Raw genomic sequence first — 18,325 nt, 5'->3', positions numbered from 1 at the left:
AGAAGAATATGCACCGAAGAATATGTGTGTGGCCTACAAAGCCTAAAAGATATACTATTTGGCCCTTGACAGAGACAGTGTGCTGACCCCTGCCCTAGAGGAGACTGTAAGAAGGGCTTTTGGATCTGCTTCCTGTCTCAGGCTTGCCTTAGTGGGTGTGGTGGGCAGACTAAGTTCCAAAGGTGAAGCTGGCAAGCAGTGGTCAAGACTTCAGTTTTTCCCAGGATGTAAGTGGCTGAGCCATCTTGGTCTGTTTCCTTCTCCAGGCTGAGGACATGAACGTCAAGTTGGAGGGGGAGCCTTCAGTGCGGAAACCAAAGCAGCGGCCGAGGCCTGAGCCTCTGATCATCCCCACCAAGGCGGGCACGTTCATTGCCCCTCCTGTCTACTCCAACATCACCCCGTACCAGAGCCACCTGCGCTCCCCTGTCCGCCTAGCTGACCACCCCTCCGAGCGGAGCTTTGAGCTGCCTCCCTATACACCACCCCCCATCCTCAGCCCCGTGCGGGAAGGCTCCGGACTCTATTTCAATGCCATCATGTCGACCAGCAGCATCCCAGCCCCTCCTCCCATCACGCCAAAGAGTGCCCATCGCACCCTGCTCCGGTCTAGTGAGTGATCCCCCCTTGGCAGCCGTGAGGGCAGGCATTGTGGGAGGGCGGTGGGTAGGGAAGACTCAGCTTCTGGCACTGCCGGGGTAGGGCTGGAATGCTGTGGGGAAAGGGGCTCTAGTGTCTCCTTTGAGAGAGAGAAGGAGGTTGTCCTGGCTCAAGTACACGCTGTGGTTGGGGAGAGGAGGTGTCAGCCCAACTGCTTGGACTTACATCCCAATTCCACCATTTACTGTTCCATCCCCTGTGGAAGTGATTTAAACTCCCTGGGTCTCAGTTTCTTCAGCGTGTAAATGAGGATGTTGGTAGTGTTTGGTTAATGATGAAATCGCCAATATGTATTCAGCTATTTTTAGAACCACAAACAGCAGTTTCCTATGGTTCAACCTAATAGCTACCTCAGAGGGTTGTGGTGAGGTCCAGATGCATTAACACACGTAAAGCACTTTACATTGTGCCTGGCGTGTCACATTTGTTCTTAATATTAGGTGGCAGATCCTGCCTCCTGGGTCTCTTGAACAGTCATTTTGGCCCAGAGCAGACATTTTGGCTGGCCTGGGTGGTGAATTGCTGAAAAATGTTGCCCACTCCACACAAGAATTCATTTCCCCTGAAAAATGGGATAATCCTATCTCAGGGTGATAGAGAAGATTGAGAGTAATCCCGACCAGACGTAGCCCGGGGGTGAGGCAGTGCGGGTCGCGGGATTAACCTCTGACCCTGACCTCATCGTGGCATGCCTCTCTGGTGCCCTCTGATGTCTGGGTGAGAAATGGCTCACCCTGGGCTGGCTGGCCTTTGGCTCTTCCACTTCTACTGGGAGCTTGGAAGCTTCTCTCCCTGCCTGGGTTATGCAGGAAGAAGTCGCTGTAGAGGCCAGCCTGGCGTCAAAGAAGAGGTCTGTCCATCCATGAGGATTTTTTCTTGCACTCAGGTGTAAAGCCTGAACTGGGTCCTGTGAGGGCACCAGTAATGTGTGGGACACCGTGGTCTGTTCTAAAGAGAGTGCTGGGTCATTAGGACGTTGACTTGAAAGCCTGGGAGACAGGAAAGCAGAAGTTTCAGGCAGAGTGGGATGAGCAGTCAGTGAGTGAAGCCTGCAGAGGCTGCTAGCCCTAGTGGTGAGGAAAGCATTTATTGAAGAGAGGGTGGGGTTAAAGCTGAGCTTGAACTAGGAAGCAGGTGGGGAGGGCACACTAGGCAGAAGAAAGGAGAGGTGCAAAGGCCCAGAGGTGGGACTGTGCAGGGAATGCGAGGGGCCATGAGGGAGCGGCCTGCGAAGATGGATGGTCCAGGCAAGGCGGTGGTGGGATGCATAGCTGGCAGGGGAACTGCCTTGAACACTGAGCTGAGGAGTTGAAGTTTTCTCTCAGGTTGCAGAGAGGAGTCAGCAGATTTTGCTTTTGGAGCAAGAGAGTGTCTTGATCACACAGGGCGTTAAGATTAGCTCGGGAGAAACCAAGGCAGAGAACCCAGCAAGGAAGTGAGAAGATAATTATGAAACAGTGATCTCCTTCACCACCTCATTTGTGTGGCGGAAGTTTCAGCCTCTTTACTAGAGCAACCATAGTTGAATGCTGGACTTAGTGCTGTACTGTGGGTGCTCCCGGGGCAGAACATGGCTCTAGTAGTGGAACTGGTAACAGTAGTAATAAGAGTAGCTGATATTTATTGAGGGCTCAGCTTTGTGCACGATTTCATTCAATCCTCTCATCAACCTAGGGAGATAGGTAGCAACATTCCCTTTCAGCAGGCGTGAAAACGGAGGCACCCACATACTTGGTAAAGTCACAGCTAGTTGTCACAATTGCAGGCTGCAGAGCCAGGACTCAGGGTGCCTGATTTCCCAGCGTGAACCTCTGAGTCACTGCTGTGGCTCTTGTGCATAAAGTGCAGCCACCTAGGTTGGAGAGGGTGGCTTGGCTGAAGGGCAGAGGGTGCCATTTACTAACCTACCTTTCGTCCCATAGATAGCGCTGAAGTCACCCCGCCTGTCCTCTCTGTGATGGGGGAGGCCACCCCAGTGAGCATCGAGCCGTAAGTTCAGCCCAGCCTCTGGCTCGGGGTGAGGGTGGCCAGCTGGAGTCCGGTGCATGCAGATGGGCCCTACGAGGAAGAGGAGGCTTCTGTGGGCTGGGGGCTGAGAAGACCCCTCTGGGCTTCTGCACTTAGCCCTGGGCTTCACTGATCCCCACCCCAGCTTCTGTGTGGAAGTCACAGGGAGGGAAAGGACCAGCTCAGTTTGAATTTGCCTCTGAGGAAAATTAGAAGGGCCGTCCAAGAGACTCTGTCCCTGTCTGTAAACCTGGAGTTTCTTCTCCCCTTTCCAACCTCTGGGCCTTGCCTTTCTGGCAGCACCAGGTGCCACTTGCCAGGCTGTCCTCATAGAAGCCAGGTTCCCTTACACCCAGCTGAAGCCTTGCCGCGCTCAGCCTCTGCCAGCTACCCCCGCATCTTCTCCATCCTCAGGGAGGAAGTAGGGTTCCCCATCCCCACACGGTGAAGCCTCACTCCCTGCCCTTTCCGCCCCTGCAGACGGATCAATGTGGGCTCCCGGTTCCAAGCAGAAATCCCCTCCATGAGGGACCGCTCCCTGGCAGCAGCAGACTCCCACAAGGCCGACTTGGTGTGGCAGCCATGGGAGGACCTAGAGAGCAGCCGGGAGAAGCAGAGGCAAGGTGAGAGGGCACGAGCCAGCAGGCAAAGCAGGCAAAGGCCGGCTATTGGGCAGTGGGTGGGCTAGGCTCCGCCCCATGCAGCCCAGCCCAGCCCAGCCCTAAAAGTGCCTTTCTCTCCTCCCTCCCCAGTGGAAGACCTGCTGACAGCTGCCTGCTCCAGCATTTTCCCTGGAGCTGGCACCAACCAGGAGCTAGCCCTGCACTATCTGCATGAGTCCAGGGGAGACATCCTGGTGAGACACTGCCCCCGGTGGAGGGAGGGCCCCTTGGGGAGGCTGGCAGGGATCCGTGTGTGTGCCGTCCAGGAGCCAGGCCTGTTGGTGAGCTGATTTGAGGCAGGCAGGAAGGTCTGACCAAGTTGGGGATGGTAGGGGGTCTGCCTGAGGGAGCCCTGGTTCCAAACTACAGACTTTGCTGTGCAAGGTCCACCCCAGTCTCTGATCCTGGGTAGTGGGTCCCCACCCTCGGACAGGGCTGTCACTGAGGGCCTTCTCTATCTGTGGCTGCCTGCCTTGGGGACCATGTGTTTCCTCTTTTAAGAGGCCCTGAGCAACCCAACCCCCATGCCCTTGCCATCCTGCCAGACCTCTTGCCCCTCTGCAGTTGAGAGGGCCAAGAGTGAGTGCCCACCCTACTCAGAGGCCCGAATTTTGCCCACCAAGACCCCGGCCAGGGCCTTGACCTTTTCTTCACTTCCCTTTTAGGAAACGCTGAACAAGCTGCTACTGAAGAAGCCCCTGCGGCTCCACAACCACCCATTGGCAACTTATCACTACACAGGTGGGCTGGCAGGGTGGGCCTGGGACGTGGGGCCTCGAGGGGTCACCAGCATCAGTGGGGCTCAGTTCAGTGCTGAGTCACAGCCCAGGGTGGGGCGGGGGTGGAGAGGTGGGGGGCAGATAAGCCAAGATCCAGTGTGAGGGGACTGACACCAGAGCTGGGGGCTTCCTGTGCCCTGCAAGGGAAGGGAGAAGGGAGGTGGGAGCCCATCTGGATAGAAGAGCCCAGGGTGTGGGTATAAGGGGCAGGAACCCAGGGAGTGCCATCCAAATTGGCATCAGGTGCTAGAACTTAGAGGACCCCTGGAGTGCCTTGTCCCATTCTGGGGACTGTGCTTTAAGAGGGACATTGACCAAGTGGCATAATCATAGCAGTCCCTGGTATCAACCCCCATCGAGTGGTGCATCCCATCTGTGCCAGGTATATCACCAAGGGCTCCACATGCATTGTCTCACTGAGTCTGTACCACAGCTGGTGAGGTGGCTTCTATTATTAGTTCCCATTTCACAAGTGGGGAAAGTGAGGCTCAGAGGCTAAGCGACATGGCTAGTAAGTGGCAGAAGCAGGATGTGGAGCCAGCTCTGAACGCCTACAGAGACAGTGGCTAGATGACCTCACACTTTTCTGCTGTTCAGAATTGCCCCTGCAGTGCTCACAGTCCCACCCCCTCACTACCCTGGCTTCCTCTTTGCCCTGCAGGCTCCGACCAGTGGAAGATGGCTGAGAGGAAGCTGTTCAACAAGGGCATTGCCATCTACAAGAAGGATTTCTTCTTGGTGCAGAAACTGGTGAGCTGGGGCTCTGTTTTGGGGGCAAGAGAGGGGCAGGAGCTACCTGCATGATTTGGGGGCTCCCTCTGCCAGTGGGGGGCCCTGCAATTGCTTACCAAGGCCTCTTACAAAGCAGTTAGGTCAATGCCACTGAGTAGCTTCAGAGACATTTTTTCTTTTTCTTTCTTTCTTTCTTTCTTTTTTTTTTTTTAAAAATACATTTATTTATTTATTTTTGGCTGCATTGGGTCTTCGTTGCTGCACTCAGGCTTTTTTTAGTTGCGGCGTGCGGGCTTCTCATTGCGGTGGCTTCTCTTGTTGCAGAGCACGAGCTCTACGCGTACGGGCTTCAGTAGTTGTGGCACGTGGGCTCAGTAGCTGTGGCTTGTGGGCTCTAGAGCACAGGCTCAGTAGTTGTGGCACATGGGTTTAGCTGTTCCGTGGCATGTGGGATCTTCCTGGACCAGGGCTTGAACCCATGTCCTCTGCATTGGCAGGCGGATTCTTAACCTCTGCACCACCAGGGAAGTCCCCAGAGACATTTTTTTCTAAATAAAACAAGAATGGAAATGATCAGGCCTTTTCCCCCTTGATTCTAAGCCCCTTCCCTCACCTTAGGGTAGGGTGGCCATACTCTGAAGTCTCAGTCCAGAGGGGGGCCTGAGTGGGCGCCAGACCCAGTGGCACCAAATAAATAGTGACTTGCCTAAGGGAGAACAGGAAGAGAAGGGCGGCTGCAAGCAGAGGTGAGCCATCCTAAGGGGCTGGAGTACTTCAAAGGCCATAATTAGTGGGAGGAGAAGTCACCCCGAGATGAAGGGACCGAGAGCTAGCAAGTGACTGTAACTGACCTAGGGAGCTTCTGCCCACTTCCTGTCAGGCCCGGGGCTTCCTTCCAGTAACTCAGCTGACAGAGTAGAGGAAGCCTGGGCCTAGTTTTCCTGGATTCTCTTGTCTTCCCCCCTGTGTTCTTCTGGGAGAGTGATCTGCTAATCCGAGGGCTTGCATCTTCCCCAGCCCCGTCACACAAAGCCTGGGCTATGGCGAGAGCGAGCTGTGTGGACAGCTAAGGGAAGAGCGCTTCCCAGAACGTGCTTTTTCCTCCTGGGATTGTAGGTCGTACCAGGAACACCCTGGGGCCTGGACCAAGTGCTGACAAATTCTCCTACAAGGGCCCTGTTGTGAGGACAGACATTTGCTGGGCTCCCTGATTGGGCAATATTGCCGGGAAGTACACGCCTTGTGAAGCTCACTGAGGCGCCCCTAATGCCTTAATGAAAAGAGCAGAGCATCGGTCAGGCTAACAGATAGATGATCAGAGGGGATTGATAGTAAAGGTGTAAACAGGATCTAGTTAATAAATTTGTGACTTGGCCATTCCTGGGAGATGAGTCATGTCTGCTTTCTGCTCATGCACAGAGGGCCCTCACTGACCCCTTGGGCTCTGTGGACAGGACACCCCAGTTCCCAGTGCAGCCCAGCAGTTGGCTGAGCAGTCTGGGAGTCTGGGGAGTTGGGGGAGAGTTCCCAGTGCAACCCAGTTCCCAGTGCAGCCCAGCAGTTGGCTGAGCAGTCTGGGAGTCTGGGGAGATGGGGGAGAGTCAGAGAAAACAGCTTGGGGGTGGGGGGGAGGTAGTCCAGAAACCAAACCCAGTGGCCAAATGGATTTGTGAAACAGGAGGGCTAGGGTTTCAGAGCTTGGGAGGCCCTTGGGGATCATCTGGTCTCATCCCACTCACTACTTTCACACCAAGAGCCTTGCCTAAGGCCACACAGCCATTTAGTGGCAGAGTTAGAACAAGACTTAGCCTCCTGCTTCCTCTTCAGGTTTTCCAGGGCTTTCGTGTTAGTCTCCCCTGAGTTCCTCCCCAACACAGGGCAGTCTGACAGTTCTCTGTCCTCACTGCTCCCTGAAGAGGAATGAAATTGTTTGCTCCGATTGATGTAGAGAGGCTGTGTTGCCAGGTCTAGTCTGGCTTTGAATGTGGATGGTGCCCAGGCTTTTTCCCCTTTAACTTTTCATCTTGCAAAATCTCAAGCTGACAGAAAAATGGAAAGAATAGTATAATGAACACCCATCTACCCCTCAGATTTACCAGTTGTTAACATTTGCCACATTTGCTGTCTCTCTGTGTCCGCAAATAAACTCACACACATAGGTATTCTCTGTTTTAACTAATCATTAAAAGTTACAGACATCATGACATTTGACCTAAATATTTCCCAAAACAAAGATATTCTCCTACAAAACCAAAGTACCATTATCACACCCAAGAAGCTTAAACTGACACAATAATACTCTCTAATACATGATCTGTATTCAAATTTCCCCAATGGCTCCATGTTGTCCTTTTTAGCTTTTTTAAAAAAAATTGGGCTGAAGTGTTGAATTGGTCAGTGGTTTGTGCAGAGCAGGTGTTGGAGACGTGCTTGTATTTCCTGGGTTTATTGGGTTTAGTGTTTGCTAAGGTTAACGGAGGGGCATGCAGGGATAAGAAAGGCTGGAGTGCCCCCAGGCAGGTGAGCTGAACCAGGAACTCTGACCTCAGTTTTGGCTTCATACCAGATCCAAACCAAGACCGTGGCCCAGTGTGTGGAGTTCTACTACACCTACAAGAAGCAGGTGAAGATTGGCCGCAATGGGACGCTAACCTTCGGGGATGTGGATACTAGTGATGAAAAGTCGGCCCAGGAAGAGGTTGAAGTGGATATTAAGGTGACTCCCTTCCCTGCCTCAGCTGCTTAGGCTGAGGTGGGAGCTTGAGGCCAAGCTCTCTAGGACTCCCTGGAGGGCAGAGAGAGGAAGGCAGTGTCCCTGACAGCCCCAGGGAGCTGATGTCCTGGACACTGACCCTGGACCTTTGGGTTCCCCTCTCTATCTGCCAGTGTCATCGTAATAATATATTGTGTTGATGCAGAACATTGGGGGAAATTTCCCACAGTATTTGCACCAGCATTGACTTATTGTCCCCTCGTAGCAGACCTCTAACACTGTTTCCTAAACTTTAGTCATTCTTGTATCACCTTTATGAATTCTGCTGTATCTGCATCCTACCATGTCACCATTACTATTTTTGTCATGTCCATACACCACTTGTACTTTTAATATTTTTCTTTAAATCAACCCATTTTTTACTCAAGGGAAGCTTTCTATCACAATCATAAATAGAAAACCGGTGTTGCTTGCCATAGAAGGTACTGGTAAAAATAAATATATATGCAAACCAAACAATGTTATTAAATTCTAGCCAGATACTATTACCTGCCAAGGCTCTGAGATGAGGCCTGACCTCTCCCTGTTAAGTCTAGAGCAGTATAAAAGACACATTAATACCAACTCGAGGCTTTGTCCTTGACATAATCAGGATTGAAAGAGAATTGAAAAGAGAACGTTATTCAATTCTGTGAAAAGAGAATGTGATTTAATTCTGTGTCCATGTATCATCTTGGGGTCACAAGTCCACACTTGGTGACATTCTGCTCTAAGACAGGGAGTGATTTAGTTCCCATTTTGCAGATGGGAAGGGGGTAGAGATACAGAAAACGTTACAAAGATAGCTTAGAATGGAGCTGAAGGCTGCTGCCTGGTTCCACCAGACCACCCTGGCCTAGAATGTGTCTCTTGGACACACCCAAGAGGACAGGTGGCCTGTGGGGAGGGACTGGCATGCTCCCTCCCTGCCCCAGCTCCACCTCAAGTGCTCGGTCTCATCCTGAGGGCTTCCAGGCCTCAAGGCTCTGTCTCATTTTACAGGCAGATTAGCGTGGGAGAGTACAGAGTCTAGCACAGGAGGCCGCACTGGTCCCGGCCAGGCTAGCAGGACTAGCAGGGCCTAGTGAGCCCCTGGCTGGGTCAGAATCTGTGCATATGGCTGCATGACTGAGCTGTAGGCTCACTGCCCTGTTCTTGTACCCCATAGACTTCCCAGAAGTTCCCCAGGGTGCCTCCTCCCAGAAGAGAGTCCCCAAGTGAAGAGAGGCTAGAGCCTAAGAAGGAAGTAAAGGAGACCAGAAAGGAGGAGGAGGAAGAGATGCCAGAGACCCAGGAGAAGGGGGAGCAGGAAGAGGGGCGAGAGCGAAGCCGGCGGGCAGCGGCTGTCAAAGCCACGCAGACACTACAGGCCAATGAGTCGGTAAGTGTGACCTCCACTCGGGGAGCCCAGGGCCAGGAGGACGGCTGGAGCTGGGCCTAGGAGTGTGGGAGGGAGGGCAGAGCAGGAACATGATGATGATCATCATCATCATCATGGCAGGAAAGCACTAGATAGTTTATGCTGTTAACTCATTTTATCCTCATAACTCCATGTAGTAGTTACTGTCATTATTCCCATTTTACAGAGAAAGAAATTGAGGTCCCAGATAAGACAGCTAGTAGGCAGCCTGACTCCAGAATCCGCTATTGATTTTACACTCTACTGCTTCTGTATCTGAGTCGCAGAGGAGAAAAAGGCTTTGTGAAAACCCAGGTGTGTGGGACACTGGGGAAGTATTCCTGACTTACAGTTCAGACAGGGCTCCCCCTAAGAGAGCCGTGTCCCTGACAAGAATTCTGAAACTGAGCTGAGACAATGGGAATAAGAACAATGGCCCCTCACACATGTTGTCTGTGAAGTGCTTTCCTGTTCATTATCTCATTCATCCCTTGCGATAACCCCATAAAGTGTTAGCCCCCACCTTACCAATGGAGGAAGCTGGGTTCAGAGATGCTAAGTGACTTGCCTGAGGTCCCACCCCAGGTCCTCCTAGTGCAGTGTTCTGTCCACCACATCACAGGCCAAGAAGCAAGACATAGCAGCCAGAGCTGTTCCTTGTCAGGGAGAGGTCCCCCAAGAGAGAGAGGGCTGGGTAGGGTCTGCTGCGGAACTACTATGAGAGTCTTTGTTTGTTTGTTTAATTTGTGTTGTACACTTAAACTTGAAGGAAAACCCTCACAAACTGTAGACACACAGCTGTTTGCTCCCTTCTGAGCCTTGTCTGTGCTCCTTCTCCAAGAGCTGTGCTCAGTGTACACATGCCACTGAGTTCTGCTGAACTTTTATGAATGCTTTCCTGTGGGGTTTGATCCAGTGCACACGTGTGTGACTCTTAATGGCCATCTGGGGCTCCCCTAACCCGAGGTCCATGGTTCGCATACCCTGAGCAGCACCTCTCCAGGTCTGCACCAGGCGTCCTGTGCTCTCTGGCGCCTGCTTGGCGTTTCTCATGGTGGCTCATGTTGTCATGAGCTAACTGCCTGCATGTCTGTCCCTTCAGACTGTGAGTTCTCTGATGGCAGGGGCTCCTGTCACCTCTGTATCCCCTGTGTAACCTGGCATGTTACACAGATTTGAAGGTCATTTATGGAATGAAGTCATGAATAGACTAAATGACTGAAAACATGAACCCATGTCATTAACAGAGACACCAAAACCCCTGTCAGATGCATCAGGAAGTCCTATAGCAGCTAGGGCTGTCCCACGTAATTACGGTACCAGCAATTTGTGAAAACACAGCTGTGAGTGCCTTGTCAGTGGAAAGATTCAAGAGGATGCTAGGGGACCATTTGGAATGAGTGTATGATCTTTAAAAGCCCTCTGTTCACTGATATTGCATAATTCGGGATCCTCTCTTCCCCATATCTCTTAGCTCTCCTTGTTTGACCCTCTCCAGGCCAATGACATCCTCATCCTCCGAAGCCACGAATCCAATGCCCCTGGATCTGCGGGTGGCCAGGCCTCAGAGAAGCCAAGGGAGGGGCCAGGGAAGTCACGTAGGGCACTTCCTTTTTCGGAGAAGAAGAAAAAACCAGAGCCATTTAATAAGAGCCAGAATCAGGAGAACACTTTTCCGTGTAAAAAATGTGGCAGGTAAGAAGGCAGTCCCAGTCTCCACTGGGACCTGGTAGGTTGGCTGCGGTTGGGGGAGGGGCAGACGTCGGTTCCTGGGGAGAAGCAGGAGGAGTCACAGCTTTCGCCCTGTCTCCTGATTGGCTCAGAGGGTTTCCCCGGGCAGTGACGTCCCTTGGCAGCTTTCAGAAGAGGGATGATGGCACTGAATCGGGAGCCCGTCGGTCCCCGTGTTGGAGGGTGGGGCTGGACCACGTGGCGCGGAGCAAGCCAGAAGGGCCTGGGAGCCCCCAGAACAGACACACGCACACACGCACGCGCGCACGCACGCACGTGCTGTAGCGTGGAGGTCCCAGGGGTGGAGACAGACCTCTTAATGGAGCCCCTCCTTCCCGGCTACAGGGTGTTTTACAAGGTGAAGAGCCGCAGCGCTCACATGAAGAGCCACGCCGAGCAGGAGAAGAAGGCGGCCGCTCTGAGGCAGAAGGAGAAAGAGGCCGCGGCCGCTGCGGCCACTGCAGCCGCCTCCCCCCACCAGCCGGCCCTGAGGGAGGAGAGCAGCGCGGGCGAGAGGGGCTGACGCCCGGGGCTCCGGGCCCTGCTCCAGCCTGAGACGCTCTGCCAGCACTGGAACCTCCAGAGGGAGAGATCACGTGGACTTGTCTTTGCAAAACGGATACAATTAAATAAACGGCTCTTTTACTTATACAGGGCCCAGGAGCAGTGTTAAGGGCTGCAGGATCCAGTTCTCTTGCATTTGGTCTGTCGGAAGTTTCCCTCCTGCTTTCCTGGGACTGGGAGAGTCCCTGCTCGCTGGGGCTGCCCGTGGGGAGGGGCTCCAGCGCTGCCGCAGCTGCCTCTCACATGGACCTCTGCCGCCACGCCACGAGGTCGCTTCTCTCCCTCTTTGTTTCCCTTGCTCCCTTAGGTCACCATGGAGAGACAAGCACAAGCGCGCCCCCTTGGCAGCATTAATCCCCCGCCCCAGGGGACCTGTACAGGCCCTGCCCCAAGCCCCGGAAAGAGGAAAGAGGGACTCCGTGGGAAGGAGTGTGGTGGCCATCTCCGAGAGAGAGCTCAGCCTGGCATCTGTGCTGTCTCCTGTGCGGCAGTGTCCAGGCCATGCTGCTCCAGTGACTATGTCCTCAGAGAGGCCACGTCCTCCGTGGGAGGGAGGCTGCCAGAACGGGTGCAGGGAGAGGGACCAGGACTGGTACCTATCCCTTTGCTGCTCGCTAGCAGCCTGCTGGGGCTGGAAAGATTTCTCAGATGTTTGGGGAAGGAGCCAATGTTCTTTGCAAGCTCTCAGCCTGCTGGAGGGAAGGAAACTGTGCAGAGGAAGGAAGCTGCAGGGCTGCTACAGGGCTAGGCCTGAGGGAGCTTTTGATAAGCCTTGGCTTTTCCTGCTTCCCACCTTTTTGCCAAATTCCTTTGGGCCCTGGAGGCTGCTAAGGGAGCTTAGCCTAGGCCCAGCCTGCTCCTCCTTGGTGCAAGTTTCTTGCCTGCCTCTGTCCTGCCCTTGGCAGCTGCCACCTAACCCCACCCCACCTGGTCTAGTGCCGATATCCACAGCTCAGCCCTCAGTCCTGCATGCTGGAGATTTCTGGATCCTTCCCTGGGAGGGGGAGGTCTCCTAGCCAGATGGGACAGGAGCCTTCATTCCTTGACTTGTGTCATTTGGGAGCTATTTATTTATTCTTAATATTTAATTTTTAACATCCTCTCAGGGACCAGGGGATTCCTCCTTTCCAGAGGCCCAAGTGCATTTATCCCAAAACAAGGCACCTTCTTGGCACCACCCTCCCCCCCCCACATTTCCAAGACCCTAAAGTCCCTCGTTTTGCCAATAGGAATGGTAGCACTGAAAGAGGGCGGAAAGGTGGAAGATGTCACAAAGGCACACGGAGACTAGCAGGATCAAGGGAGATCAAAGGCAGTTCTTGTTGCTACCTCTTCTTTGGCTGTACTTTCAAGTAGCTTGAGGGGATTGGCTGGAAGCCAGATTCTGGTTTTGTTTCTGGCTTGAAGAAGCCATACTTGGTGTGGAGTCACTGAAGTGGAAGGGCTGGAAGATTCTGGAGGTCCCTTCACTTGCCAGTCCCATAGGAGGGCTGAGTTATTTTTCTGATCTTGCTATTCAACTTTAGTTGTGTAAAAAGAAGTGCTAAGTGAATCCATGTTAGGAAGGAGCCAAAAAGTATTCATTCTGCTACTCTTCTGAGATAGCCTAAAGGCGTCATATTGGTAGCTGGGAGTGGGGAGGGAGTTTTGTTTCTAAACTATGCACTATCAGGTATGTATTAGCATTCATTTATGCATTAATATGGTTATACATGAGCCCAGCTATGGGACTTTACAAAATTCTCTCCCCTCCCCAACTTCTGATGGCTACCTAGACCTCTAACTTCCCAATTAGTTTCTTCCATAGGCTTTTACAAGCTCAACGGCCCAAGACTGCAAAAATCTGGTATACCCTCCAAAAACAGGAGGGTAGCAAATTTAGGCTCTCTTCTAAATCACATATGTAATATGAGTGCCTTCGCAGCTTTGCCCCAAAGTGCTACTTAAGTTTCCCAAGGTTTTTTCTACTTAAACCGTATTTAGTTTCAGGCTTCTTTTTTGGACACGTGGTAACAGAAACCTCCTTCTCTAGAGCGATTCTCCTCTTCTAAGCTCACGGAGACCAGACCAGGTGAATATAGGTGGAGAAAATCAAGATGGTACCTCTCTGTATTAACCCTACCCAACACCATATTTTAGAAGGGTTTATGCTCCAGAATGGATTTATATCTAGAATGCAGTGTAAAAGGGAAAATGTTTAGAGGGCAGATGCAACTGTGGCAAGTGACCTGCCAATAAAGTAGGTGCACCCATAGAAGCTGGCATACGTATATCCTTTATGGTGCTTTCTCCCTGTGAACCATTAGGCTACTTTGTTTTTTCTTTTTTCTTATATTCAGAGCTCTTTGCTTTAAGACGTTAAATGACAAACACCTTCAGCTTTATAATCTCCTCCCCACACCATGTCACATATCCATCTCTCAGCCTCCATCTACACTCAGCTAAGGGCATGAAACTAACCTAGTGCCTGTGTTCTAGACCGTTTCTAAGGTCTCTTACCCACCCACGGAGACAGTGCTTCAGCACTGTCCTCCATGCCTTCAGCAGCCCCCCTCACAACTAAGGTACACACCCATCCCTTCTGCTACCCCACTTCCACCCCTGGCACAGAGGTCGTGTGCTGCTTACGTCTAAAGGGATCCCCTATATTTAACTGCCTCAGTGACCTAACCTCTTTCTTCTCATGTGCCAGATGTTAAGATGAAGGAGGAATACAACACATACGCAAGCCTCAGCTATTTAAGTATGTTTTTATTGGGGCTCAACTTTTCTGGGACGGTATTTATTACCAGACTGGCAAGCCTAACTCCTTAGGTTTATAGGAAGTATGCATATTTTTATAAAACAACTGTATGTCCTCCCCATATTTTTGCTGTGTTAATATTTGCCTCTCACAATTTGCAGCTGTTTCACCTTTTCATTCGTCTCTCAGTCGAAGGCCTTGTTGGAGGGGACGGAGCACAGGAATAGCCTTGACAGTCTGTAATTATTGTACAAATATTTTAATAGCATATAAATAAGTATATTCCTTTTATTTTGAAAAATATCAGACACTGCCTTTTGTGTGTTTGCTGCCTGTGGCACCCTTTTTTAAAAAGACTGTTACATATTAAAATAGTGTACATATATATAAATATTACCTCTTTTGCTGTACAGTTGTGATAGACCAGACTGAAGATTTTATTTTTTGTGTGCTTTTTATAAAAAAAATTAACACACTAAAGAAAATCTTGCTGATGTGATTGTAATGTACCTATGTAACTTATTTACTTTTGAATGTTCTTCTGTATCTTTAAACCTTTTATTAAATAAGGTTTTAAAAATTCAGAGTTGAATGCTGTGTCCTTCTGGGGAGATTTTCACCATCTGGGATTGACGTAAATAGGCCTTGGTTTGCTTGCAAGGGATTACTTGACGTTGTTGAACCGTAAGGATTCTGTTTTATCAGCTCACTGTCAATGATGCCAGGACAGGGGAAATAACACGTTAGCGTTTGCCTGGCTACAAAGGTTACTAAATAGATCTAGATATTCTTACAAAATTTTAGACAAGAAAAAGTCTCAACTCAGTGTCTCACACAAACACACAGCACACTTACAACGTTTTAGTTTCATTGGGATGAAATTCGCGGAGGTTGCAGAGTGCGATCAGATGGTATGAGGTATTTTCTTATACAGCATTGACTGGAACGAGCGACGTAAGTAGACAATCTTCCTTGACGGACGCATATCATCTTAAATCCACTCCAGAGTTATATTATCATCTTTTAAATATAGTGCTTTGTGAGAAAAAAAATCTGTAAAATGTGAAAAAGGAAACACGCCGTCAGAGAAATTAATGCCCGGAGCTCCTTGCCGGCACCAAGGCAACCGCTCGCTTCTGCGGGCCGCCGGAGCACTCGGGTCGCCAGTCTTCTGGGCCGCCGTTGCCGTGGCTACGCTCGCGCAGGCTCGGCCGCGGGGGCGGGGCAGGGCGGGGCGAAAGCCGCTTGCCGGTTGGCCCCGCCTTCCACTGCGGCCTTAACGCCTCGGCTGGCTGCGGGTCTGACCAGCCGGAAGCCGCGCTGCGGCATCCCGCCTCAACCGGCAGCATCCCGCCTCAACCGGCAGCATCCCGCGCGCGCAGTCGCCGCGGCGGGCCTTCGTCTGCGCCGCCTCCAGCCTTGCTTCTGCATCCTACCCGCGCCCCCGTCGCCTGTGTTCTGGGTCCCTGGCCGTCCTCGCAGCCCAGACGGGCACCTGCGCCAGCGAAGGAGCCTCTCTCGGGCTGGCCCCGCTGCCGCCGCTGCGACCTCGGGATAGTCTCTTCCTCCGGGGGCGGCACAGTTCTCGTCTGCAGAGAAGCGGCTTCTCGCGCGCCTGAAGGCCGGGCTCCGACCGCGAAAGCTCGGTTGACGCCGGGAGCAGCCGCGAGTGCCTGGCGCCCGGGCTGAGGAGAACAGAAGGCCACGCCCCGCAATTACACCCCGGCGGCTTCTACAGCTCGGCGGCTCCTTCCTTCGCCGTCCTCCCTCACTCCTCGCCTCTGAGCTGCGACGCGACACCCTGCCTGCAGGTGGAGGACCCGGCCCGCGGACCCCGACCAGAGACGCAAGATGGCGGTGGCCGCGTAACTGAGCATTCCGCAGGCTTCGCTCCGAGAACGCGGACTGACATTGGGGGCCAGCGAAAGGACGAGAGCAGGACTCTGGTGTCGTTTGTTAATCGTGGTTGCGTGAAGCTTGACTCCTCGGGCATATTGCGGGGGAGTGTCTGCTGTTGTCCTAAGTCCTAGAGCACAGGGAACCACAGTAACCCGTATTTTGTAAAATTGGGGCCCTTTATAGTTGGCAAAATGGCGATGACACTGTTGGAAGACTGGTGTAGGGGGATGGATGTGAACTCCCAGAGAGCCCTGCTGGTCTGGGGGATCCCAGTGAACTGTGATGAGGCTGAAATCGAAGAGACCCTCCAGGCTGCGATGCCCCAGGTGCCCTATCGAGTGCTTGGGAGAATGTTCTGGAGGGAAGAGAATGCCAAAGTAGCCTTGTTAGAGCTCACTGGCGCTGTCGATTACACCGCGATCCCCAGGGAGATGCCAGGTAAAGGAGGGGTGTGGAAAGTGGTCTTTAAGCCCCCGACTTCCGATGCTGAATTTCTAGAAAGGTTGCACCTCTTCCTAGCAAGAGAGGGGTGGACCGTGCAAGATGTTGCCCGTGTCCTTGGGTTTCAGAACCCCACTCCGGCCCCAGGCCCAGATATGCCAGCAGAGATGCTAAACTATATTTTGGATAATGTTATTCAGCCTCTTGTTGAGTCCTTATGGTACAAGAAGCTGACTCTCTTCTCCGGGAGGGACATCCTGGGGCCTGGAGAGGAGACATTTGATCCCTGGCTGGAGCACACTAATGAGGTCATAGAGGAGTGGCAGGTGTCAGATGTGGAAAAGAGGCGGCGGTTGATGGAGAGTCTTAGAGGCCCTGCTGCTGATGTCATACGCATCCTCAAGATCAGCAACCCTGCGATTACCACCGCCGAATGCCTGAAGGCGCTTGAGCAGGTGTTTGGGAGCGTGGAGAGCTCTAGGGATGCGCAGGTCAGATTTCTGAACACTTACCAGAACCCAGGAGAAAAGTTATCTGCTTATGTCATTCGTCTGGAGCCTCTGCTGCAGAAGGTGGTGGAGAAGGGGGCCATAGATAAAGATAACGTGAATCAAGCGCGCCTGGAGCAGGTCATTGCCGGGGCCAACCACAGCGGGGCCATCCGAAGGCAGCTGTGGCTGACCGGGGCTGCGGAAGGGCCAGCCCCAAACCTCTTCCAGTTGCTGGTGCAGATCCGCGAGGAGGAGGCCAAGGAAGAGGAGGAGGAGGCTGAGGCTGCCCTCCTGCAGTTAGGCCTGGAGGGGCACTTCTGAGTCCCCAGAAAAGGGGCTTTAGTGCAGACCTAGATCACAGCTGCTTTCGTTCGTTGTCTCTATGCTGTCTTACAGGTGTGTCTCCTAGTAGTAAAGACTTAGCCATGGTTTTTTTGGGGGGTGGGGGAAGTCAGGCCTGCGTATTCATGTAACATTAGTAAAATCGTGCAAACAAGCACCAGAGCTGCTGCGGTACAAGTGACTCATGCTAGCTACGATGCTAGGGAAAGGTCTGGACACGAGTGCTCAGTGCAAGCTGTCATCAGCTTGCATCATCATCAGTTGTGGAAAACGTGAACTCATGACACTTCCCATCGAGGTAATTAAATGTGAAATTGCATGTTCAGATGTTTAGTGCAGAGCCTGGCTGACACAAGAAGTGTTCAGTAAAAATGTGAACTGTTACTACTATCGTGAATAGTTTTTGTGTTTACTGTAAATTGTTCCTGATTTACATTAATGTAAAGAAATGTGAATTAGATATTCAAATTTAGAGTGCAAATTTCTTATTTTTCATCTTTAAACATCTAAATCAGTTTAACTGAAAAGTGTTCCGAGACTACAAAATGGGTTGTTAGAAAAATACTGCACTTGTAGAGCTGTGTAAATCAAGTTTTCACTGGACAAGATACAGATACAGATTGCAAGGGGAGGTTAATATGAACCAGTTACAGTATCTATTACCCCATTTCAAAGCTTTGTCATTGAAGTGTAGTTTACCTTGTTCATGCTGATTCTAAGTGTTCTAAATTTGAAGTTATCAAATACATGTATATTAATAGAAATATTTTTTAAATTCTATTGTCTTGTTTTTCTGACATGTATAAAAAACTTTCAGTGTAATTAAGCTCTATTATATTTTCTTTTCTTAGGAAGACTTCCCCATGTCACTGAAAAAAAAAAAACCCAAACCTCTGTTGTTTTACTTTAAGCTTTATATCATAGTATGTAACTTTAAATTGCAATGCTTTTTTTTTTTTAATTAATTTATTTATTTTTGGCTGCGTTCGGTCTCCATTGCTGCATGCGGGCTTTCTCTTGTTGTGGCGAGTGGGGGCTTACTCTTCGTTGCGGTGCACAGGCTTTTCATTGCGGTGGCTTCTCTTGGTGTGGAGCACGGGCTCTAGGCGCCCTGGCTTCAGTA

At 51.6% G+C, this 18,325-nt stretch overlaps 2 protein-coding genes across 7 annotated transcripts in view; both read left to right on the top strand.

Annotated features, from left to right (window-relative positions):
* Positions 1-11,371, top strand: part of MIDEAS (mitotic deacetylase associated SANT domain protein) — a 65,415-nt gene extending 54,044 nt beyond the window's left edge. For all 6 annotated transcript variants that reach the window (XM_081227252.1, XM_081227249.1, XM_081227248.1 and 3 more), the window contains 10 exons: positions 267-612; positions 2,583-2,649; positions 3,148-3,290; positions 3,420-3,523; positions 3,995-4,070; positions 4,770-4,858; positions 7,407-7,556; positions 8,761-8,973; positions 10,490-10,686; positions 11,068-11,371. In XM_081227252.1, the coding sequence (XP_081083378.1) occupies positions 267-612; positions 2,583-2,649; positions 3,148-3,290; positions 3,420-3,523; positions 3,995-4,070; positions 4,770-4,858; positions 7,407-7,556; positions 8,761-8,973; positions 10,490-10,686; positions 11,068-11,245 (1,563 nt within the window). In that variant the 3' untranslated portion in view covers positions 11,246-11,371. The remainder of the gene's footprint in view (positions 1-266; positions 613-2,582; positions 2,650-3,147; positions 3,291-3,419; positions 3,524-3,994; positions 4,071-4,769; positions 4,859-7,406; positions 7,557-8,760; positions 8,974-10,489; positions 10,687-11,067) is intronic.
* A 4,748-nt stretch (positions 11,372-16,119) lies between these two features.
* PNMA1 (PNMA family member 1) lies at positions 16,120-17,181 on the top strand (the record flags this gene model as incomplete). The annotated part of the gene is made up of 1 exon (XM_081228302.1): positions 16,120-17,181. One exon carries the CDS (start codon positions 16,120-16,122, stop codon positions 17,179-17,181), a length of 1,062 nt encoding a protein of 353 aa, XP_081084428.1.
* Between the last annotated feature and the right edge of the window lie 1,144 nt (positions 17,182-18,325).

The sequence above is a fragment of the Mesoplodon bidens genome (genome assembly GCF_964165515.1).
Source record: "Mesoplodon bidens genome assembly, chromosome: 3".
Lineage (NCBI taxonomy): Eukaryota > Metazoa > Chordata > Mammalia > Artiodactyla > Ziphiidae > Mesoplodon > Mesoplodon bidens.
This window is presented reverse-complemented; position numbering and strand designations above follow the sequence as displayed.